General features: G+C 38.9%; 1 protein-coding gene across 5 annotated transcripts in view; it reads right to left on the bottom strand.

Annotated features, from left to right (window-relative positions):
• Positions 1-933: 933 nt before the first annotated feature.
• The window catches only part of slc37a1 (solute carrier family 37 member 1), a 120,848-nt gene continuing 96,811 nt past the window's right edge, over positions 934-24,970 (bottom strand). For 4 of the 5 annotated variants that reach the window (XM_061926282.1, XM_061926281.1, XM_061926283.2 and 1 more), the window contains 5 exons: positions 24,017-24,090; positions 22,528-22,606; positions 18,130-18,227; positions 8,132-8,196; positions 934-1,891 (listed from right to left, as the gene is read on the bottom strand). In XM_061926282.1, the coding sequence (XP_061782266.1) occupies positions 1,876-1,891; positions 8,132-8,196; positions 18,130-18,227; positions 22,528-22,606; positions 24,017-24,090 (332 nt within the window). In that variant the 3' untranslated portion in view covers positions 934-1,875. Of the gene's footprint in view, positions 1,892-3,335; positions 3,484-8,131; positions 8,197-18,129; positions 18,228-22,527; positions 22,607-24,016; positions 24,091-24,970 lie in introns of all 5 variants that reach the window. The other variant, XR_009811380.1, reaches the window with a different exon arrangement.

Raw genomic sequence — 24,970 nt, 5'->3', positions numbered from 1 at the left:
CCAGAGACTAAGGGAGAATGGAAAATACATTATTTTTCAATCTACGGCAGTTAATACAAATTGTTGTCCTCCATGTGCGCTCAATTTACATGGGTGCATTTTGTCTAGTTGCAGAAAGAGTATTGCAAAGTGGCTGAGAAGTCTAACATCAAAGAAATGAAAAAAGACCTTTGGTCAGTGGAATTTTCCCTCCCACCTTTCTTTCTTGGTTTTAACTGATTTTAACATTATCAATTTAATGGAAGCCTTTCGGTAAACAAGAGTACAATGTACAATTAATTGTGCGTACAAAAAACCTGTCATACAGTGCCCTCAAAATTGTAAAACCTTACTACTTCAATCATGGATGTAAAACATCAGAGTAATTGAAGATGCTCCTTCAGTAAGTTTTAGTGCTAGATGAACGATTATAGTACCATCAGAAGTGTTAACTTGAGGTTGTTCCATTAGTGTGACTAACAGCTTTCAACAAGCGGTGTCCCGATACAACTTTTTCACTTCCAATATGATACCGATATTGGAGCCTTATAGTCTGATACAGACATTGATCTGGAATCAGCATGAATCATACATACTTTTATTATTTTGGAGTGTGGAATGTTAAACACATTTTGAGCAGGTGTGTATGAAGAAATATCAACCAATTTATTAATAACCGTCTGTAATTGAATTATGCTGTCTTTAAGTTGAAGTGGAGTGGTGATTGTTACATTTTTGGTAACACGTCGCGGCCACAATAATTCATTAGTTTAGCCCATGATGCAGTAAGTTGAATAATGCAGACATGTTTGCTACTTTCTAATACGCTTCTGCCTTGGAGACTTTGTATGTGTAACTATAATGATTCGATATTTGTTCATATTGACAAATGTGCTGTTTTAGACATCAATATTCTTTAATTAAGGACACTTATTATGTATGTCTATCTTGTGTATGTAGCTGTGGTGTAACTGCTAGCTCCTAGTACAGTATGAAGGGGATTCATATGACCCCATTCGTCGCGGTTTACCAGGACACACGAAACGTGATGAAATGGGAAGTTTAGTTGCCAGACGACAGTAGAGTGTTAAAAATCATAAAATGTGTTTTGTTGCAGTTCCAACGTTGACCACAGCGTCAGTTGCTAGGTGGAGTGACACTTTCCATTATTTTCAGCAGACTGCATTGGAAAATTATTAACCCCACTTTCTTCTCATGCGAGAGCCACCCAGGAATGTGGCCATGTGGATGCATGCACCTTCCCTTCTGTAGCCTCTAGCCTACCATGATTACCTTCTGTAAATGACTTGACTAAAATACAAGAAAAGTCCAACCTTTTGTGCTTATTGGAGGACATTTAGAAATAAACTGGCTGTCTAGCTTTGCACAAGTAAACGCGCTGCAGGATTGCTTATGTCAGTGATTTTAGATACAAGTCAATACTGCTATAGGGCCGATACCCAACAGCAATATTGGATCAGGACACCCCTATTTTCAACATTTGTCCGTTTTAAGTGCTTATAGTTTGAATGTCTTCAACATTTCAGTAAAATTAAATATCCACATCCAACTAAGGCAAAGCAAAGGACGCAAATGAATTTCATTCGAAATGATCCCAAACTAAATTTGTCAAGGTTTTCCCTAAATACTTTCCATTTCTGTTTCGATAAGAGATAGCAAGGTCTAATAAATCAAGTTGTAAGAATCCCAAATGTAATCCAGGTCATATCTGTACTTAAAATGTGTACAAATTGAATCCCCCAAACAGAAATGAAATGAACTGCTGTTCTGGGAGACTGCAACAACTTCAGCGTGTTAAGTAGCATACTGTCAGTTGGTTCCAGCAGGTCCAACGTGTTTGGGTGCTCCTGTGTTGATGCAGTGCAATCACAGCGTTCAGTGCTCCTTCAGTCTGTGGAGTAGAGAAGAACATGAACATCACACTGATAAAGGGTGTCATCTTGTTTTACAGCCAATAGAACTTGGAGATAGCGGGAGGGAGGTAACGATAAACGGTATTAAAGGCCTACTGAAACCCACTACTACCGACCACGCAGTCTGATAGTTTATATATCAATGATGAAATCTTAACATTGCAACACATGCCAATATGGCCGGGTTAGTTTACTAAAGTGCAATTTTAAATTTCGCGCGAAATATCCTGCTGAAAACGTCTCGGTATGATGACGTCAGCACGTGACGTCACGGATTGTAGAGGACATTTTGAGACAGCATGGTGGCCAACTATTAAGTCGTCTGTTTTCATCGCAAAATTCCACAGTATTCTGGACATCTGTGTTGGTGAATCTTTTGCAATTTGTTCAATAAACAATGGAGACAGCAAAGAAGAAAGCTGTAGGAAGGAAGCGGTGTATTGCGGCCGACTTCAGCAACACAAACACGGCCGGTGTTTCATTGTTTACATTCCCGAAAGATGACAGTCAAGCTTTACCAATGGCCTGTGGAGAACTGGGACGGGAGGGGGGAGGTGTTTGTTATGCGGGATTAATTTGTGGCATATTAAATATAAGCCTGGTTGCGTTGTGGCTAATAGAGTATATATATGTCTTGTGTTTATTTACTGTTTTAGTCATTCCCAGCTGAATATCAGGTCCCACCCGCCTCTCACAGCATCTTCCCTATCTGAATGGCTCCCACTGCCCTCTAGTCCTTCACTCTCACTTTCCTCATCCACAAATCTTTCATCCTCGCTCAAATTAATGGGGAAATCGTCGCTTTCTCGGTCCGAATCGCTCTCGCTGCTGGTGGCCATGATTGTAAACAATGTGCAAATGTGAGGAGCTCCACAACCTGTGACGTCACGCTACTCGTCTGCTACTTCCGGTACAGGCAAGGCTTTTTTATCAGCGACCAAAAGTTGCGAACTTTATCGTCGATGTTCTCTACTAATACCTTTCAGCAAAAATATGGCAATATCGCGAAATGATCAAGTATGACACATAGAATGGACCTGCTATCCCCGTTTGAATAAGAAAATCGCATTTCAGTAGGCCTTTAACGATAACCGTGGTAAAAACGGTTAGTATGACCAATTTTAAATTAAAATCATCAAAAAACCGTGATAGATAGACACGCTTTGATAAAATCACAGACTGGCGCCAGCTCGCTAGCCTAAATGCTAACATGAAAACAAGAAACATTAGCGTCTTCCCCCGATAAGAAACAACATACCCCTAAAATTACATAAACACATTGCTGTCTGAGCAGCTAAGCTATTCAATCATACTTGCCAACCTTGAGACCTCCGATTTCGGGAGGTGGGGGTTGGGGGCGTGGTTGGGGTAGGGCGGGGGCGTGGTTAAGAGGGGAGGAGTATATTTACAGCTAGAACTCACCAAGTCAAGTATTTCATATAAATATATATACTTGTCCAGGGTGTACCCCGCCTTCCGCCCGATTGTAGCTGAGATAGGCTCCAGCGCCCCCCGCGACCCCGAAGGGAATAAGCGGTAGAAAATGGATGGATGGATATATGTCTACATCCTGAAAATATGCAAACAAAACTGTGTTTAGATAATTGATACTTCAAACTTGCATAAATAAATCTTAAGGAATATAACATAACTTGGCTTCTGAGAGCTTCAAAATGTAATGAATAAAATGCTAAAGTTGTTGATAAACAAGCAATTATTTTAATAATTAAATATGGTCATTTTAAAGGAATTATTATAATTTAAATTAATTAGTTCAAATATGTTTATTTTAAAGTATAATTCTATGGCTGTCAGAAAAAGGAGTCAGAAAAAATACAAATAAAAATACAATTAATTTTGATGTTTTTAACAAAATATAGTAAAAATGTATTTAGTTGTTTTTTTTAAATTATAAATATATTTATTTTTAGGTAAAATAAACATAATAATACAATTTATCTCTCGTCTGGATGATTTAGTTAATGTCACCCTGTTGTCCTCCCGTCTCTTCCCCATGGATGGCTCCATGAGCTGGGCAAACGCCTGGAGATGCCCTACATCAACAACACGGTCGGCGGCCCGTCGGTGCACAGCTCGTACATCGCCGCCCTCTACTTCACCCTCAGCAGCCTGACCAGCGTGGGCTTTGGCAACGTGTGCGCCAACACGGACGCCGAGAAGATCTTCTCCATCTGCACCATGCTCATCGGCGGTATGCCGGACGCCTCGTATGGAATAACGTGATTGGGCAGGCACGCTGTTTATATCGTGGGAAAGCGGATGTGTAAAAAGGCTGTCTTCACTCAGGTCCGCATGGAGCAGGAGGGGGCGTGGCCTCCAACTCCGGCTTGAAAATCGGGAGATTTTCGGGAGAATATTAGTCCCGGGAGGTTTTCGGGAGAGGCGCTGTATTTCGGAAGTCTCCCGGGAAATTCGGGAGGGTTGGCAAGTATGTATTCAATTGTTCACAATGAACCTACAAACTGTGCTTCTTTTTTTTTTTTTTTTCAGAAGGGAGTGATCGTTCTATACTCAGAGAAGACAGAGGTGTTTTTACAGTGGGTTCAAGGAAGCCACATCGCCCACCAAAAATAATAATAATGGACTTTATTTGTTATGTACTTTTCATTTACCGTATTTTTTGGATTGTAAGTCGCAGTTTTTTTCATAGTTTGGCCGTGGGTGCGATTTATACTCAGGAGCGACTTATGTGTGAAATTATTAACACATTACTGTAAAATATCAAATACAAACCCCGTTTCCATATGAGTTGGGAAATTGTGTTAGATGTAAATATAAACGGAATACAATGATTTGCAAATCATTTTCAACCCATATTCAGTTGAATATGCTACAAAGACAACATATTTGATATTCAAACTGATAAACTTTATTTTGTTGTTGCAAATAATCATTAACTTTATTATTTGATGCCAGCAACACGTGAAAAAGAAGTTGGGAAAGGTGGCAATAAATACTGATAAAGTTGAGGAATGCTCATCAAACACTTATTTGGAACATCCCACAGGTGAACAGGCAAATTGGGAACAGGTGGGTGCCATGATTGGGTATAAAAGTAGATTCCATGAAATGCTCAGTCATTCACAAACAAGGATGGGGCGAGGGTCACCACTTTGTCAACAAATGCGTGAGCAAATTGTTGAACAGTTTAAGAAAAACCTTTCTCAACCAGCTATTGCAAGGAATTTAGGGATTTCACCATCTACGGTCCGTAATATCATCAAAGGGTTCAGAGAATCTGGAGAAATCACTGCACGTAAGCAGCTAAGCCCGTGACCTTCGATCCCTCAGGCTGTACTCCATCAACAAGCGACATCAGTGTGTAAAGGATATCACCACATGGGCTCAGGAACACTTCAGAAACCCACTGTCAGTAACTACAGTTGGTCGCTACATCTGTAAGTGCAAGTTAAAACTCTCCTATAAAAGGCGAAAACCGTTTATCAACAACACCCAGAAACGCCGTCGGCTTCGCTGGGCCTGAGCTCATCTAAGATGGACTTATACAAAGTGGAAAACTGTTCTGTGGTCTGACGAGTCCACATTTCAAAGTGTTTTTGGAAACTGTGGACGCCGTGTCCTCCGGACCAAAGAGGAAAAGAACCATCTGGATTGTTATAGGCGCAAAGTTGAAAAGCCAGCATCTGTGATGGTATGGGGGTGTATTAGTGCCCAAGACATGGGTAACTTACACATCTTTGAAGGCGCCATTAATGCTGAAAGGTACATACAGGTTTTGGAGCAACATATGTTGCCATCCAAGCAACGTTACCATGGACGCCCCTGCTTATTTCAGCAAGACAATGCCAAGCCATGTGTTACATCAACGTGGCTTCATAGTAAAAGAGTGCGGGTACTAGACTGGCCTGCCTGTAGTCCAGACCAGTCTCCCATTGAAAATGTGTGGCGCATTACGAAGCCTAAAATACCACAACAGAGACACCGGACTGTTGAACAACTTAAGCTGTACATCAAGCAAGAATGGGAAAGAATTCCACCTGAGAAGCTTAAAAAATGTGTCTCCTCAGTTCCCAAACGTTTACTGAGTGTTGTTAAAAGGAAAGGCCATGTAACACAGTGGTGAAAATGCCCTATCCCAACTACTTTGGCACGTGTTGCAGCCATGAAATTCTAAGTTAATTATTATTTGCAAAAAAGAAATAAAGTTTATGAGTTTGCACATCAAATATCTTGTCTTTGTAGTGCATTCAATTGAATATGGGGTAAAAAGGATTTGCAAATCATTGTATTCCGTTTATATTTACACCTAACACAACTTCCCAACTCATAAGGAAACGGGGTTTGTAATATTATTTATCTCATTCGCGTAAGAGACGAAGCAAATGGCAGCAATCGTCACACACACGTAAGCAAACGTCACTCACACGTCAACCAATAAGAATTCGGCGGGGGAGGGTCATGGGAGAAGTGCATTGTGGGTCATAGGATGCTAACTGCTATATGCTATATGCTACTGCCGTAGCTATTAAAATGGATCACATCAACATTGGCGGTAACTTATAAAAACTAAAAAGAGGGCTGAACTAAAATGGCACCGAAAAAGAAATCATATACTGCAGATTACAAGCTGGACGTAGTGAAATATGCAGCAGAGAACGACAATCGAGCAGCAGAAAGAAAGGACATACCAGAGGCGACACCGGGGAGGAAGATTTCATCGGATTTAGCGATCGGGAGTGACAGATTGTTTGGTAAACGTATAGCATGTTCTATATGTTATAGTTATTTGAATGACTCTTACCATAATATGTTACGTTAACATACCAGGCACGTTCTCACTTGGTTATTTATGCCTCATATGGCGTACACTTATTCAGCCTGTTGTTCACTATTCTTTATTTATTTTAAATTGCCTTTCAAATGTCTATTCTTGGTGTTGGATTTTATCAAATAAATTTCCCCCTAAAATGCGACTTATACTCCAGTGCGACGTATATATGTTTTTTTTTCCTTCTTTATTGTGCATTTTCGGCCGGTGCGACGTATACTCCGGAGCGACTTATAGTCCGAAAAATACGGTACATAAATCTTAAAGTGGTTAAGTACAAACCAATATTTAAAACGGGGGTGTCCAAACCTTTTGACTTGGGACCGCACTGGCTTAAAAAATTGGTCTACTCAGTTCCCAAACGTTTACTGAGTGTTGTTAAAAGGAAAGGCCATGTAACACAGTGGTAAAAATGCCCCTGTGCCAACTTGTTTGTAATGTGTTGCTGCTATTAAATTCAAAGTTAATGATTATTTGCCCAAAAAAAAGTACTTTCTCAGTTCGAACATTAAATAACTTGTCTTTGCAGTCTATTCAATTGAATATAAGTTGAAAAGGATTTGCAAATCATTGTATTCTGTTTTTATTTTCGATTTACACAACATGCCAACTTCACTGGTTTTAAGTTTTGGGTTTCGTAAAAAGACCGTTGTAATGACCAAGGGCAAACAGGCAGCGCCAAATCTATTTGTAGCTGTCCAAATGTATTTGTGGCGGGCTGCCAAAAACACTAAAACACTTTGAATATAGTCAAGGAGGATGTAATTAGGGCTGCAACAACTAATCGATTAAATCGATTATAAAAATAGTTGGCGATTAATTTAGTCATCGATTCGTTGGATCTATGCTATGCGCATGCACAGAGGCTACTTTTTTTTTTTTTTAATAAACCTTTATTTATAAACTGCAACATTTACAAACAGCTGAGAAACAATAATCAAAATAAGTACGGTGCCAGTATGCAGTTTTTTTTCCAATAAAATACTGGAAAGGATAGAAATGAAGTTTGTCTCTTTTATCCGATTATTAATCGATTAATCAAAGTAATAATCGACAGATTAATCGATTATCAAATTAGTTGTTAGTTGCAGCCCTAGATGTAATAAACCAACTATACTTTCTCTAACATTAAAGTTACTAATTCTGACTTTGAAGGTTTTTTGGACTTCAGCCTGCCTGAACTGGAAATGGCTAAAAAGATCATGAAGGGTGTTCTATCAACTCCACACCACAGATTTTCTTTAATTTATGGACTGTGGTAAAAATATAGTGTCAAAGAACTAAGCAAATGTTCCCATGATTTTTTTTGTATATATGTATTTTTTAAATCACCAGAAATACTGGAATGTAAATATGTATCTAACAGGAAATCTGTTAAGTGATGAACAAAAGAAAGAGTAAAACTCACTGTACAGAAGAGATGGGTCGGGATTTAGTTGATCTCAACTCCTTCGTTACAAGCCTTAGCAAAAGCTGCAAAGTAAGCAAAAACAAAAAATACAATGATATCAGTTGAAACAAATGAATGCCCTGTAACAAGAGTCAAAGAAAGATTCAAACGCCCTCCTCCTCACCAATGCTGTCTTCACACAGTAAGTACATGCCAACCATCCATCCATTTTCTACCGCTTGTCCCAAAGAATATAAATGTGGTTATGGTTTGAGTTTAATTCTCAGTTCTGAGAGTTGAGTTTATAAACTCGCTGTAAAAATAATGAAAGCGTCTTCAATAACCTTCACAGTCACACACTGGCGGTGGTAAGCTGGCCTTGGGGTGTATTGACAGAAACATGGCTGCCGAGTCCCGCCAACGTCCTCTCTCGACAACCACCAAATTTTCATTAATTTATTCAGCAGTGATTCGCCCGAGGCAAAATGGGTGAACTGTCTTGCCCAAGGACTGGGACGAAAGCAGGGGGGTTTGAACGGCCAAATCCTCTCGTTACTGGATGACATACCTGACAACATTTGTATTTCAAAATATGAGAAAAGTCCCTGGAAGGCTGAGTACAAAAAACACAATCAGGTATTTATTACGCTTGATGTATTTTTAATGCTGGCTCATGGACTTTTTTCCTACATGTGATATGCTAAAATTGGTGTTACAAATCTTACAAAAAGAATAAGCGTGTCCGACCAAGGTTTTTTTTTTTAATACCGTATTTTCCGAACTATAGATCGCACTGGTATATAAGCCGCACCCACTAAATTTGAGATTTTTTTGACTCAAATTTTTTTTCTCCATATATTAGACCAGTGGTTCTCAACCTTTTTTCAGTGATGTACCCCCTGTGAACATTTTTTTTAATTCAAGTACCCTCTAATCAGAGCAAAGCATTTTTGGTAGAAAAAAAGAGATAAAGAAGTAGAATACAGCACTATGTCATCAGTTTCTGATTTATTAAATTGTATAACATTGCAAAATATTGCTCATTTGTAGTGGTCTTTCTTGAACTATTTGGAAAAAAAGATATACAAATAACTAAAGATTTGTTGAAAAATAAACAAGTATTCAATTATGAATACAGATTTCTACACATAGAAGTAATCATCAACTTAAAGTGCCCTCTTTGGGGATTGCAATAGAGATCCATTTGGATTCATGAACTTAATTCTAAACATTTCTTCACAAAAAAATAAATCTTTAAAATCAATATTTATGGAACATGTCCACAAAAAATCTAGCTGTCAACACTGAGTATTGCATTGTTGCATTTCTTTTCACAGTTCTTTTTGACAGACATTTTAGTGAGGGTCAAACCATCATGGCATGGGGGAAACTCTGGCTTTATGGTAATGAATGGAATAGCCTACTTGATTTGATGTTCAGTTTATGAAGTTACATTCATATTTTGTTGAAGTATTATTCAATAAATATATTTATAAAGGATTTTTGAATTGTTGCTATTTTTAGAATATTTAAAAAAAAATCTCACGTACCCCTTGGCATACCTTCAAGTACCCCCAGGGGTACGCGTACCCTCATTTGAGAACCACTGTATTAGACTATAAGCTGCAGATATATACGTTGCAAAATGAGTTATTTACACAGTATGATTCTGTAAATGTTTATTTACATACGTTAATTGTTTCCAAACGGTGCATGTAACACGGCAGTAAAACGGCTGATCGAACAAAACAGATGCCATCGTCATGGACCAACTAACTGCGGAAGCTAGTTATCCAATCAGCTGGACAGACTGAATAACTACACGGTGACGTCTTGATGAATTTACTGAGGAATTTGTGAAACTGAAACAATACAATAAGAATACCATTGTAAGGTAATAATAATAACACATACACTCGTAGTAAACGTGTTAGCATATTACCTAATGCTAATGACACCAGGGTCATTACAATACAATAACACGTACAAATATGCATGAAAACACTCCTACACACATCACACGTGGGGCTGTCTAATTAAGTATAAACCGTTTAAGTCATACTGTAAAACTTATACATGTTGCTTGGAGTGATGAATAAAGAAACCATACAAGTAGAAAGGCTATGGACGGCTAGAAGACGGATTGGCACTCTACTTCCGGCTGTTGAAACCAATAAATGGAAGGACACTGCAGCACCTGCCGTGAGCAAATTCATCCAAAAGATGGCGCCATAGCACAAACAATTAAACATCCTCTCAGTGTTTTTAAAAATATTTATATATTTTATTATGGCCGTCAGCAAAGAAATATCCTTTAATGAGCTGCTCCGTCTTATAAGTCGCAGGGTTCAAAGTGTAGGAAAAAAGTAGTGGCTTATAGTCCGGAAATTATGGTACGTATAGTAAGCCTCTCATTTGTCAATACACAAATAATTCCATTATAACCAATAGAAATGAGGCGAAATTACCCGTACTGTGCGGTAGGTAGGTTAGGTTGAGAAAATCAAGAATTCCTTTTCTCGTACTTGCCGTGCTGTCGTAAACTACTAAGCTCATTGTAAACAAACATGGCATCCATCGTGTGTGATTTCATCATTGTTTCAGAAGAAGACTTTTGGCACGCTATTTGCGCCAAATGCAAACGTTCTGCGTGAAGGGAAACAACATTACCCTTCAACATATCAAACCTTTTCAGCCACCCAAAATGCCAGCATTGCTACGGCGGTGTTTTGAAAGCATAGGAAGACGCCTGCGGCTAAAAAAGCTGCCACAAAGAAAAGCCCTGCTTGTTCCCAACGCTACAGCATTTGAACTGCAAAACGTTTGCCAGAGGCATCCCGAAGGCTAGAGCAATTTGCGAATCCATCATGGAAATAACCAGCACATTACCATTGTTGAAGATAAGTTGAAGTTAAAACAAATCTGCACTGACACTTTATCAAAGCCACCTTTGTTTATGTTTTTATTATATGCAGGTGTTCAAAAACTACACTTTAATCTACATTTTTAAAATGATAGACATAAGCAAGTCATCAGTTATTGGTTATCAGTATCGGTCTTGAGAAGCAGTACGTTATCGGTATCTGCTTAAGAAAATACTGTTTGATTGTCATGCATCTCTACTTCCTCTTCCTTACTAAATAAAGTGTACTTCAAGGGAATTTGGGACACCTACGTACCAAATTGAAGGCTGCATACCAAAAAGTCAGAATACGAATACATGTTGGATCATCATGTTTACATGATGTATACTGTATTCCTTTTTGCACTATATGACTTCATATTTTTATATGTTGTCTACCTTGTACTTGTTCTGTGTCATTGCCTGAAATAAATGAAAATTAAATGAAAATGTACCATTAGAACAGGGATTTTCCACTAAATGGTTGTGGGGGCCACATTTCCAGAAAGCTAAAGACCGAGGGGCCAGACTTCTCCCCTCATTATTAGTCTTATTTTGTATATTACGCAGAACCAGAGTCCTCTTCTGTGGACATTTAATTGGTGTAATTATTTTGACAAGTGTTACAGGAGTGCTCCGCTGTTTTTAAGAACCTTCTGCAAAAAAGCGAATCAAATATCATCTCTATGACAGCAATTTATAGTTTTTAAGAATCTGTGGCGAAAATGTGAGTCACAAGTTTTTTTAACTGAACTGGCGGGCCACCAGTTGAATAGCCCATGAAAAAAAGGGAGAACCTAAAATGGAACCTTGAGGAACACCACTAGCATCTGAAGTCAACGAGCTACAGCACATACTTGCCAACCCTCCCGAATTTTCCGGGAGACTCCCGAATTTCAGTGCCTCTCCCGAAAATCTCCCGGGACAACCATTCTCCCGAAAATCTCCCGATTTCCAGCCGGACAACTATATTGGGGGCGTGCCTTAAAGGCACTGCCTTTAGCGTCCTCTCTCACCTGAAAAGGAGACTATTATATATGTCTCCGTTATCCATAGGTTTATCTATAACCCATAAAGTAGGCAGGCACGGAACTATTTCTCAGCGTGTGTTTATTCCAGCCGGCACGTTAATACACTGACACACAACATCCGGATTCCCATCATGCATTGCTTCAAAACTACAGCAAGTTGTAATATCCAAAATTTCCAGCCGGACAAACAGTATTGGGGGCGTGCTTTAATGGCACTGCCTTTAGCGTCCTCTCACCTGAAAAGGAGACTATTACATATGTCTCCGTTATCCTTAGGTTTATCTATAACCCATAACACGGTGGCAGAATGGATATAGTCACTCATGAACGGTCAGAGAAGCACAAGGGGGCGGCAACGCGGTATTATGGGCCACCTTGCAAGCAACATTCCGTTCTCATTTGCGGATGTTTTCAACAAATCCGTGAAGGATATGTTCCCGGATTCAGAGATCGCTCGCCAGTACTCAAATGGCAGAACAAAAGCCAATCAAATAGTGAAAGTTAAGTGTTATTTTTTTTTAAAGTAAGCAGCAAGTACAGTACAGTTAGTAGAACAACTGTGTTTTCATTACTGTGTACTATATATATATATATATATATATAAGAAATACTTTAATTTCAGTGAATTCTAGCTATAAATATACTCCTCCCCCTTAACCCCGCCCCCGCCCCCCCCAATCTCCCGAATTCGGAGGTCTCAAGGTTGGCAAGTATGCTACAGCAACAACTTAGTTACATAAATCACATTACGAAACCAACTTATAAACTAATATAATCCACATCACATTATGAAACGAATTTATAACTAATTTATTCCAAAAATGGAAAGGACTTAAAGGGGTGCCTTGAGGAACACCTCAGTTATGTAAATCACATGTTTGGACCCCAGTGTTCTATGTTTGCTAGCAAAGGTAAAATGTCAATGCAAGGATCTGCCAATGTGTTTACAGTGGTCAAAGTTCCTCTATACAACAGGAGCATTCTAGTGTTTTTAGGAATTTTGAACTGAACTAGACTTGTCTATTCAACCGGCGGCCTGGGGTCTTCAGTTGAATAGTAATAATGTAAGGAATAAGTTTAGTTGAGCTCACCCACCTCAAAGTTATTTTATTTGGTACATGATGTAATAAGTGTGACCAGTAGATGGCAGTCAAACATAAGAAATAAGTGTAGCCTGCACTATGATGAGTCCCAAGTAAACAACACCAACATTTGGTAAGCTATGAAGCTGCACCGCTTGAAGGATTTTTGGTGCATTAAACATACGAGTATTATTATGGTGTGTGTATAAGGTAAGACATATTATCCGGCGTTTTGTTTCGCAATATTATGCAAAAGCAACTTTTCTTACCTTCTGGTACCTGCTGATCTGTATTTGGGATCTGCATGAATTGAATTGAATTGTGCGCATTCGCGCCAAGGCTGTGGTTGATAAGCTTATTCTTTTTCTCTATCTTCTTGTTATGGGACATTCATCCTCCACTGTTGGCATTTCTAATATAAAGTCATGTAAAGTTCTTACTTATATCTGCCATGAAAGCACCAAAACATACCGGTGTAGTGAGTTTACATTATTCACCCAAGGAACTTTAGTTGTTAAGAGTTCCGGTCAGACGTTTTTTCATGGGACACATTTCCGGTGTGGTTGTTTCCGGATGAGGAGATGCTGCTCCGATATTGGTTTAAGTAAAGTCTGAATGTCATTAAAACATATTTTAACACTTCTTCCACTCCCGTCCTTGCACGCTACACCGCTACAACAAAGATGACGGGGAGAAGACGCTGTCGAAGATGAGCCACATAAATAAGACCGCCCACAAAACGGAGCATCCGGAAGCGACTGTCAGAAAGCGTCTTGAAGATGATCTGTTAAACATAATCTATGCCACATTTTGACCAAAGAACCACCATTACATGTTATGTAGACCACAAGGAAGTGTGTTCCATTTAGAAAAAAATAATAGTAATATGACTCCTTTAAAGCGCCCTATAATCCTTATATATGAAAAAAGATAAAAAATAGACCATTCATCGGCAATGCGCCTTATAATCCGGTGCGCCCAATGGACCGGAAAATACGGTAAGTAATAAATTAGACTTGTGGCGGTCAATGGAAAAGGGGGCGTGGCCATGCATATGACATAGTTTCCAAATTGTGTATGGGCATGGCTATATATGATGTCATCATGTAATTCGCATACTCGAACAACTCAAGCGTTTGTTTGTGGATTCATTTTGGTTCGTATTTTAAAAAAACATGTGATAAACATCCAAACGTATTTAACGACGTTTCTTTTTACTTATGGGTAGGTTTCATTTTGTTCAACACTTTGTAGCTCTTAAGGTTGTAAAAAAAATGAATATCACTTATTGTGACCAAAATGATCACGGTTGTCATTATTATCTTGGTATTGTTGAATGTGCTAAAGAAGTACTTATACACACACTAAAATCTTATACCAAGTTAAAAAAAAAAAATTAAATTGAACTCATGCGAAAGAGTCCTTTAATGACCAATTACATTTCCGCTTTCCCTGAATTCATACGCATGCGCAGATGCAGATGCAGTTTCACATTAGGGGGACACATACTGTATTGGTAACAGGACAGATCCATAAAGAGTTTGAGCAGAGATATTTCACATAAGAATTAACTATACAGTGCAACACATTCACAAAATGCTAAGAATTGTTTTTTTTTTAAGTAATAACTTTCTAACATGAAAAAACCCACCAATGTAAAGAAAAAAATATGGTGTATAGTGTTAACTTTTTAAAATCAATATAAAAAAAACCAAAACTAGTTAATTTGGCATGATGATTTCTCCAAATTCTCTGAACCTTTTGATGATATTACAGACCTTAGAAGGTGAAATCCCAAAATTCCTTGCAATAGCTTGTTGAGAAATGTTGTTCTTAAACTGTTCGACAATTTGCTCACACAATTGTTCAAAAAGTGTTGACCCTCGCCCCATCCTTGTTTGTGAATGACTGAGCATTTCATGGAAGCTGCTTTATACCCAATCATGGCACCCACCTGTTCCCAATGAGCCTGTTCACCTGTGGGATTTTCCAAATAAGTGTTTGATGAGCATTCCTCAACTGTATCAGTCTTTTTTGCCACTTGTGCCAGCTTTTTTGAAACATGTTGCAGGCATCAAATTCCAAATGAGCTAATATTTGCAAAAAATAACAAAAGTTTTCCAGTTCGAACGTTAAGTATCTTGTCTTTGCAGTCTATTCAATTTAATATAGGTTGAAAAGGATTTCAAATATTTGTATTCTCTTTTTATTTACGATTTACACAATGTGCCGACTACACTGGTTCTGGGGTTTGTAAAACACTAAGCAGTTTGACCAATGAAGATAAAATCTAATAAACAAGCTTTGTTCTTCTCCAACAACACCATGTGGTTCAGTGCAACACTTTGTCCGACAAATATAAATAGAAGTGATACCTTTCACATCTAATACACAACTCAGCATGCTGCCACTTTACAGTCTGCGTCCAATTCAATGAGATAACAAAATATTTCAGCTAGTATTGATGTTATTGGAACACTGATAAAGTGAGCAATTAAATAAAGGTCGAGTGACCATCCCCGTAAAAAAAACATCAACACGTTATAATCAACTTTACCTATCGTTTTTTAGATCGCCTGCTGCATGTTTCCTCTCCTCCTTAACACTCTTAGAGTTAAAGCAGGTGAGTGAAGGAGCGGCAAATGACACAAGACCGTGTTGCGCTTTCGAAATGAAAGCAAAATCAAATATTTTTCTCCTGCGCAGTATAACACTTGGGTGGGACAAATGCATCGGTCTCCAATATTGTCCACACCTGCAGCCATCTACTACCAGCAATGCGGTCTAAAGTGAGTGAAATAAAGTGAAACGAAGTGATCGGCTGCAGAAACCCAAGGAGAAGGGTGTTAATGTTAATAATACTATTACTGTATAAGGAACTAATGCTTCTAATGGTGCTGGAGTTTTGTGCTCATACACAATAGCTTGTGTTTTGCCACCGCGGTTGTGAAAGTGATTGATTTAAGATGCAGTGGAGCCTACTTTTTAAATATTAATATTGCCGACGATCACCCTCATTCATTCGTGGCAACCAAAATCGTGATTGTGATTAAAATGTGATTAAGTTTTTTTAACTATTAAATGAACCTAAAATATGACTTATTTTATCTTTGTGGAAAATATTGGACACAATGTGTTGTCAAGCTTATGAGATGCTTTGTAAGCCACTGTGACACTATTGTTCATTTTTTAAATGTTTATATATTTTTTTATAAATGGCTGTGATGATAATGTCAATGAGGGATTCCTAATCACTGCTATGTTGGAATTCTTATTAATATCGATACTGTTGTTGATATTATTCATTTTTGTTTGACTACTTTTGGATTGTTTTGTGTCATGTTTGTGTGTCCTCTCAATTGCTCTGTTGATTGCTTTTCTGAATGTTGCTGGACCGGGTTTGGTTTTGGAGTTGGAATTGTATTATTATGTTATTATTGTGTATTATTTTGTTGTATTGATTACTAACAAAAACAAAAAATTTCATTAACTGTGCAGCCCTGAATGGCAGTTTGACTTTTATTGTAAAAACTAAACAATGGATTAGCCAATACTGTTTGAACTTTAACCTAATTATGTACAAGTATAACTTGTTTGAAATTATTGATTGAAAAACATATTCAAAATAAAATTAGGTAACTTGGCAAGGCACATTGGAAAAATCTCTAAATCTCTGAGACAATATCCTTTAGACCAGTGTTTTTCAACCTTTTTTGAGCCAAGGCACATTTTTAGCGTTGAAGAAATCTGGAGGCACACCACCAGCAGAAATCATTAAAAAACGAAACTCAGTTGACAGTAAAAAGTGGTTGTCGCAATTGTTGGATATGACTTTAAACCATAACCAACTATGCATCACTATAGCTCTTGTCTCAAAGTAGGTGTACTGTCACGACCTGTCACATCAAGCCATGACGTATTCTGAGGTTTTTTTTGCTGTTTTCCTGTGTGTAGTGTTTTAATTCTTGTTTTGCACTCCTATTTTGGTGGCTTTTCTATTTTTTTGGTATTTTCCTGTAGCAGTTTCATGTCTTCCTTTGAGCGATATTTCTTGCATCTACTTTGTTTTAGCAATCAAGAATATTTCAGTTGTTTTTATCCTTCTTTGTGGGGAAATTGTTGATTGTCATGTCATGTTCGGATGTACATTGTGGTCGCCGTCTTTGCCCCACAGTAAGTCTTTGCTGTCGTCCAGCATTCTGTTTTTGTTCACTTTGTAGCCAGTTCAGTTTTAGTTTTGTTCTGCATAGCCTTCCCGAAGCTTCAATGCCTTTTATTAGGGTACTCACCTTTTGTTTATTTTTGGTTTAAGCATTAGACACCGTTTTACCTGCACGCTGCCTCCCGCTGTTTCCGACATCTACAAAGCAATTAGCTACCTGCTGCCACCTACTGATATGGAAGAGTATTACACGGTTACTCTGCCGAGCTCTACACAGCACCGACACTCAACAACAACACATAATTTGCAGACTATAATTACTGGTTTGCAGAAAATATTTTTAACCCAAATAGGTGAAATTCCTGGACCCCCTCTCCAGGGGCCCAGGCTTAGACCGATTTTTTTTCCTCCCCCCATTGTTTACCTGTATCTCACCTTTTTTGTAAGGGGCGCCGGAAGTTGGCAGACCCGTCAGCGATCCTGTTCTGTCTCCCTGTAATGTTTGTCTGATCTTGAATGGGATTGTGCTGAAAATCTTAATTTCCCCTCTGGGATTAATAAAGTATTTCTGATTCTCATTCTGATTCTGATTAGATAATCTTCCACGGCACACCAGACTGTATCTCACGGCACAGTGGTTGAAAAACACTGCTTTAGACAACAAAAAGCATAGTAAAGTTTCATTAATACAAATAATCACATCCCAGTAGTTCATAACCTCCTAGTAGACAACATACTGTACAACAGTCAATTAATTAAATCAATTAATTATGTTTTGTATAGAGGCATGATAAAGAAGAACGTTAAGTAGAGCATTAAAGAGACTTTAAATTACTCACCAATAAAGCAAAAAAGTCAGCAGTCATGAGCATGTAGAACACCTGATCCCAACCACCTGCAGATAACACCCCAGCCAGCAGGGGTCCGATTGCTGCACCTGCAGACAAAAGCATAAACTGGACTATTAGTTTGTAATCAATAATTGTGAATAACGTACTTTTCAGACAATAAAGCGCACTTAAAATAATTGAATTTTCTCAAAAAATAAACAGTGCGCCTTATAAACCGGTGCACCTAATGTACGTAACCCTAGTTGGGCTTACCGACCTCAAAGCAATTTTTTATTTGGTACATGGTGTAATGATAAGTGTGACCAGCAGATGGAAGTCATACATACGAGAGTATGCAAGAATGGACTGCATGATGACGCCTGTTAAATAAATGACGCTAGCAAGTACCGGTAAGCAAGGAAGCCTCAAACTTTGATGTTTTATTAATAATATAAAACATTACACACAGTGCTCAAGAATCTGTGAAAATGTTTTAGTACGACTTTGGTAAGCTACGAAGCCGCATCGTTTGGTGGTGCGCAGTGAATTATAGCTACCGTAGTCAGACGTGCTGTGCTTCAACATACAGGTATTACAATGGTGTGTGTATAAGGACCCCAAAATTGCACATATTAGGAGACATATCACATGGCATTTAGTTTTGCAATATTATGTGCAAAACCAACTTTTATTACCTATTGGTTACTGCTAATGTGTTTTTGGGATCTGCATAAGTCCCAAAAATCTGCGCCTGTCTGCCAGTTTAGTCCACACTATAGTCAATAAGTGCATTCTTCTTCTGTATTCTCTTGTTGTGGGGCATTCATTGTCTGCTGTTGCCATTACTTATACAAAGTAGCGTACATTTCTCCCTTATATTTGTCAGTAGTTGCTGAGAAGGACTAAAAACGACAGATACAAAAAAGATGACATAGGGAGAAGATTCTGTCAAAGTGGAGCCACGTAAATAAGACCGCCAAAAAGGTAGTGTTTTAAATGTAGGAAAAAAATCCTAATATGACCCCTTTTCAATGCGTTTTTTAATCCAGTGCGCCTTTTGTATGAAAATAAACCTGAATAGACCTGCTCATCAGCAGTGCGTCTTTAGCCAGTGCGCCTCAAAAATACGGTAGAGCCTTTGAAATTCACATATTCCTGCAGGTGTCATGTATATTAATGCATGTTAATAAAGTACAGCATTTAGCCTCAAAATGTCATCTATTCTCAGGCTTTAAGCCTCTGCACAGTGTAAGGTAGAACACAGAATGGCACTGAAAACTGCATTTTCTGACTGGAGTTACTACATCCATCCATCCATTTTCTACCGCTTATTCCAATGACCTATATATCAGGGCATTCAATCAATCCCAACTGGACTGTTCAGTTAATAAAATTAAACAGTCCAGTTGCCATTGATTGAATGCACTGAGAACAACGTATTCTTGTTTCTCAGAAGACTTTTGGTTTTGGGGCGTCCAACTACCTAAGAGAGTAAATACTTGGATTTGACTCCATCCCTTTAAACTGGAGCTGTCCTTATCTAGTCTGTCCTATCTAGTCTTTGAACATAAACTGATAAAGCCTGGTGAAACGTCTTCTAAGAGAACCTGAACAGTCCAATTGCAATTGATACAAGCCCCTGAGAATACAATGATCTGATGAATGACAACATTCTTAGTCTTTCTGATAGCTACAGATGAGTATTTTCAGAGAAATAGAAGTAATTAAAAATACCTGCTCAGTGGCCTTGTGGTTTGAGTGTCCGCCCTGAGACTGGAAGGTTGTGAGTTCAAACCCCGGCTGAGTCATAACAAAGACTATAAAAATGGGGCCCATTGCCTCCCTGCTTGGTACTCAGCATCAAGGGTTGGAATTGGGGGTTAAATCACCAAAATCATTCCTGTGCGCGACCACCGCTACTGCTCACTGCTACCCTCACATCCCAAGGGGTGGAACATAGGGATGGGTCAAATGCAGAGAATAATTTCACCACACCTAGTGTGTGTGTGATTATCGTTGGGACTTTAACTTAACTTTTAACTTTAAAGATTATACTTGGTGATTGTAGCTGAAGATAAAAAGGGCAGACAAAAAGAAATACATACTGTACAAATACCACAGCTGATTCTGAAGGCTGAATAACTGCAAACTTCTGGATTTTGGCATGTTTTAAAGACATTGTTTAATCATATTAGACCAAGAATGGGACGGCTTGGCGCAGTGGGAGAGTAGCCGTGCGCAACCCGAGGGTCCCTGGTTCAATCCCCACCTAGTACCAACCTCGTCATGTCCGTTGTGTCCTGAGCAAGACACTTCACCCTTGCTCCTGATGGGTGCTGGTTAGCGCCTTGCATGGCAGCTCCCTCCATCAGTGTGTGAATGTGTGTGTGAATGGGTAAATGTGGAAGTAGTGTCAAAGCGCTTTGAGTACCTTGAAGGTAGAAAAGCGCTATACAAGTACAACCCATTTATCATTATTTATTATAATGGGAAAAGAGTTATTCTGTATTTCCATTAGTCCAACTTTTCCTAATTATTTTATAAAACAGGATTTGTGTTGCGTATGACCATAAATTGTATAACTTAAACTTGCAAATGGTTGATGTGTGAAATAAAATCCTGAGTTATTAATATTAAAGCCTCCTGTTTACTGTATCTGCTTTTTGTTTCAGGCAGCTCAATCTGGTCACTTCCTTTTTGCTCCCTATTGCTTGCTACGAGCTTCTATGCTGGGTTTTTGCTTCTTAGTTTTGTAAGCATAGTCTTTATGTCCCCTTGGTTGATGCATATTTACAAACCCCGTTTCCATATGAGTTGGGAAATTGTGTTAGATGTAAATATAAACGGAATACAATGATTTGCAAATCCTTTTCAACCCATATTCAGTTGAATATGCTACAAAGACAACATATTTGATGTTCAAACTGATAAACTTTTTTTTTTTGCAAATAATCATTAACGTTAGAATTTGATGCCAGCAACACGTGACAGAGAAGTTGGGAAAGGTGGCAATAAATACTGATAAAGTTGAGGAATGCTCATCAAACACTTATTTGGAACATCCCACAGGTGAACAGGCAAATTGGGAACAGGTGGGTGCCATGATTGGGTATAAAAGTAGATTCCATGAAATGCTCAGTCATTCACAAACAAGGATGGGGCGAGGGTCACCACTTTGTCAACAAATGCGTGAGCAAGTTGTTGAACAGTTTAAGAAAAACCTTTCTCAACCAGCTATTGCAAGGAATTTAGGGATTTCACCATCTACGGTCCGTAATATCATCAAAGGGTTCAGAGAAATTGGAGAAATCACTGCACGTAAGCAGCTAAGCCCGTGACCTTCGATCCCTCAGGCTGTACTGCATCAACAAGCGACATCAGTGTGTAGAGGATATCACCACATGGGCTCAGGAACACTTCAGAAACCCACCGTCAGTAACTACAGTTGGTCGCTACATCTTTAAGTGCAAGTTAAAACTCTCCTATGCAAGGCGAAAACCGTTTATCAACAACACCCAGAAACGCCGTCAGCTTCGCTGGGCCTGAGCTCATCTCAGATGGACTGATACAAAGTGGAAAAGTGTTCTGTGGTCTGACGAGTCCACATTTCAAATTGTTTTTGGAAACTGTGGACGTCATGTCCTCCGGACCAAAGAGGAAAAGAACCATCCGGATCGTTATAGGTGCAAAGTGGAAAAGCCAGCATCTGTGATGGTATGGGGGTGTATTAGTGCCCAAGACATGGGTAATTTACACATCTGTGAAGGCGCCATTAATGCTGAAAGGTACATACAGGTTTTGGAGCACCATATGTTGCCATCCAAGCAACGTTACCATGGACGCCCCTGCTTATTTCAGCAAGACAATGCCAAGCCACGTGTTACATCAACGTGGCTTCATAGTAAAAGTGCGGGTACTAGACTGGCCTGCCTGGAGTCCAGACCGGTCTCCCATTGAAAATGTGTAGTGCATTATGAAGCCTAAATACCACAACGGAGACCCCCGGACTGTTGAACAACTTAAGCTGTACATCAAGCAAGAATGGGAAAGAATTCCACCTGAGAAGCTTAAAAAATGTGTCTTCTCAGTTCCCAAACGTTTACTGAGTGTTGTTAAAAGGAAAGGTCATGTAACACAGTGGTGAACATGCCCTTTCCCAACTACTTTTGCATGTGTTGCAGCCATGAACTTCTAAGTTAATTATTATTTGCAAAAAAAAATAAATAAAGTTTATGAGTTTGAACATCAAATATCTTATCTTTGTAGTGCATTCAATTGAATATGGGTTGAAAAGGATTTGCAAATCATTGCATTCTGTTTATATTTACATCTAACACAATTTCCCAACTCATATAGAAACGGGGTTTGTACAAGGGAACTGGCCAGCTATGATTCATTGATACTGACCTACAGATCCTGTCCCATCAATGATGGCAGTCACAGTTGACAATGCTCGGGCATTTCCTTTCAAACTCTTGTGGGTGCCCTGTAAGAGAGGTGTAACAAGCACATTACTGATTTCCTTTTTTCAAATGACTAAAAATCTTTTTACAGTATATGGAGCGAGAGATCAATAGATGCACATACAGTGGTACCTCGGGATACATGTTGATTTGGTTACGTGATTTCGGTCATAACTCAAAGATTCTTGTTGTTCCCATTAGGTTGAGTGTTTTTTGGCCTGTTATGGGTTATGAGCAGAGGATGTAGTTGGGGCTTATGCAGCCCTTTGAGACATCTGTGATTTGATTGATTGATTGATTCAGGATGTCTCTGTATGCCGGTTTTGGTGTCTGTATGGCAGTTTTGAACACGGTACCAACGCAGATTGGCGTGGTAGTTCCACAGATCTCCCTGAAAGACGGAGGAGTCTTCCACCCTCTACTTTGAATCAACAGCAGTGTTTTCGTGTCGCTCCTTGATGAGCATGTGATGTTTCCGTGTGTTACTCCACCATACCCATGTAGTTACCGTGTTTACATCACAAAGATCCGGGAAGAAAATGTTACTGGTTGATTATGGCGGTGTTAGCATAGTATTATCAGAGGCTGCCGTTCTTTACACAGCGAAAGGCGTTTTGAACCGCCAAGACCGCCACAATAAATTTTGTATGTTTAATATTTTCCCCACTTTTTTATGATTTACTTTTCGTAAGCCATCCTACTTTTTGTACAGCCAAACATGCACGTAACAAACTATTCTGTTTACCTGTGTATCATTCCAGTGTCGAAACAAAGAACTAATTGCCGACCGACTATGATTGTGTGATTTTTCAAAGGGGCAAAATAATCATGATCTGTTAGGACTGAACCCCCAGGGGGCAGATAGAGAGGCGACGTGCATGTAAAAGTGTCTTTAATCTGGCTCACATATAGCGACTCAACACATAAAACACAAAGACCAGTAAACCGGAAAAAGGCAACAATATTCTTGCCCTGATGTGGAATCTGAGCCGAGGATGACGTTGTGGCTGGTGCAGCCCTTTGAGACATTTGTGATTAAAGGCTATATAGGTAAACTTTGATTGATTGATTGATTGATATGCAACAGAATGTATTTAACACACAGGTTACACTCGGAATGGTCGAGTCATTAACTGGCATGAGGCTACTGATGACACTTAAGAACCTTTATGATTAGTGACTACAAACAACCACAGCTTCCTCAGACAGGTGAATGCATTTTGTGTTCATATTTTTGGGTATTTGGGAAAAATGGTTTGGATTTACATTCTTTCTTACAGATCTTTTGGAACGGATTACTAACAAAAACCGAGGTACCATTATAGTATTGTCAATAGTGCCTTATCCAAAAACATGTTCATACTGTTAGCACATTGTATTATTATCATTAACCAGAAATGCATTGTATTATCAAAATGTAATTAGATGCTTACCAAATCCGCAGACACAGCAGTCGTGATCAGTGCATATGGGCCATTGACAAGACCTCCGCACACTAAAAGCACACCTGCAAAATAACAATTGCATATAACTAAAAACGTTATGTCTTGATTTTTTTTAAACACATTTCTGCGGTCACTCTCTTGATCACATTTTTACTCTGGCACTGAGAAAATAAACTTTAGAATGCTTTTATTTGATCAACATAAATGTAGTAGTTTGTGTTACATACATAGCAAAGGCTGGCGGCATGAGGGCAATAGTCTATTTGCGACGTCATCAAATCATTTGAGACTTTAGCACACTGAGTAAAACTGTTCTTGAGACTTTAGCACACTGAGTAAGACTACTCACATTTGCTATCCACAATTTAAAAAATATATATATAAAATGTTTTTTTTCCACAGCCCCACACTTAAATTGAAATACTATTAATAAGCTGATATTTATCTTCAAGTATTAAGCTTTCAGTGACCTTTTTTGGAGTTCCTGGAGAGGAGCCATCTGGTTTACACCGGCAGTGCTATTTTATTTTAGTGAACAAGTAAACTTGTGTCTACAATCTCTTGGGTCAGGAGTATCATGCCAAATTAACTACACCTGTGGGTGTGCGCCACACTATACATAAATAATGCACACACACAGGATCACACTTTTCCTATTCTCTTGGTCGGCATGAGATTGTGCCAATTGGTGTTAGTGAGTTCACCATTTCCTTGAGGGTAAACGCTACATCTTTGGCTGCTGGTTTACCAGCATCAGTCTTCTATTGCAGAAGCAACATGGCATGCATGGGGTCTTACAGGTTGGTCCCTCATTTGCACCCCTTGCTGGAGCTTCCTGCTCTGGTTGCCCAACACCCAAATAAGAGGTGCAGAGCCACTGATAGGTTAGTGGCAAAGTCATATCAGTCCACTGCCATGGCTTCTTGATTGGCAAATACTAAT

The sequence above is a fragment of the Nerophis lumbriciformis genome, linkage group LG31 (genome assembly GCF_033978685.3).
Source record: "Nerophis lumbriciformis linkage group LG31, RoL_Nlum_v2.1, whole genome shotgun sequence".
NCBI classification, from domain to species: Eukaryota; Metazoa; Chordata; class Actinopteri; order Syngnathiformes; family Syngnathidae; genus Nerophis; species Nerophis lumbriciformis.
The sequence above is the reverse complement of the archived record's forward strand: the minus strand, read 5'-3'. Positions and strand labels throughout refer to the sequence as shown.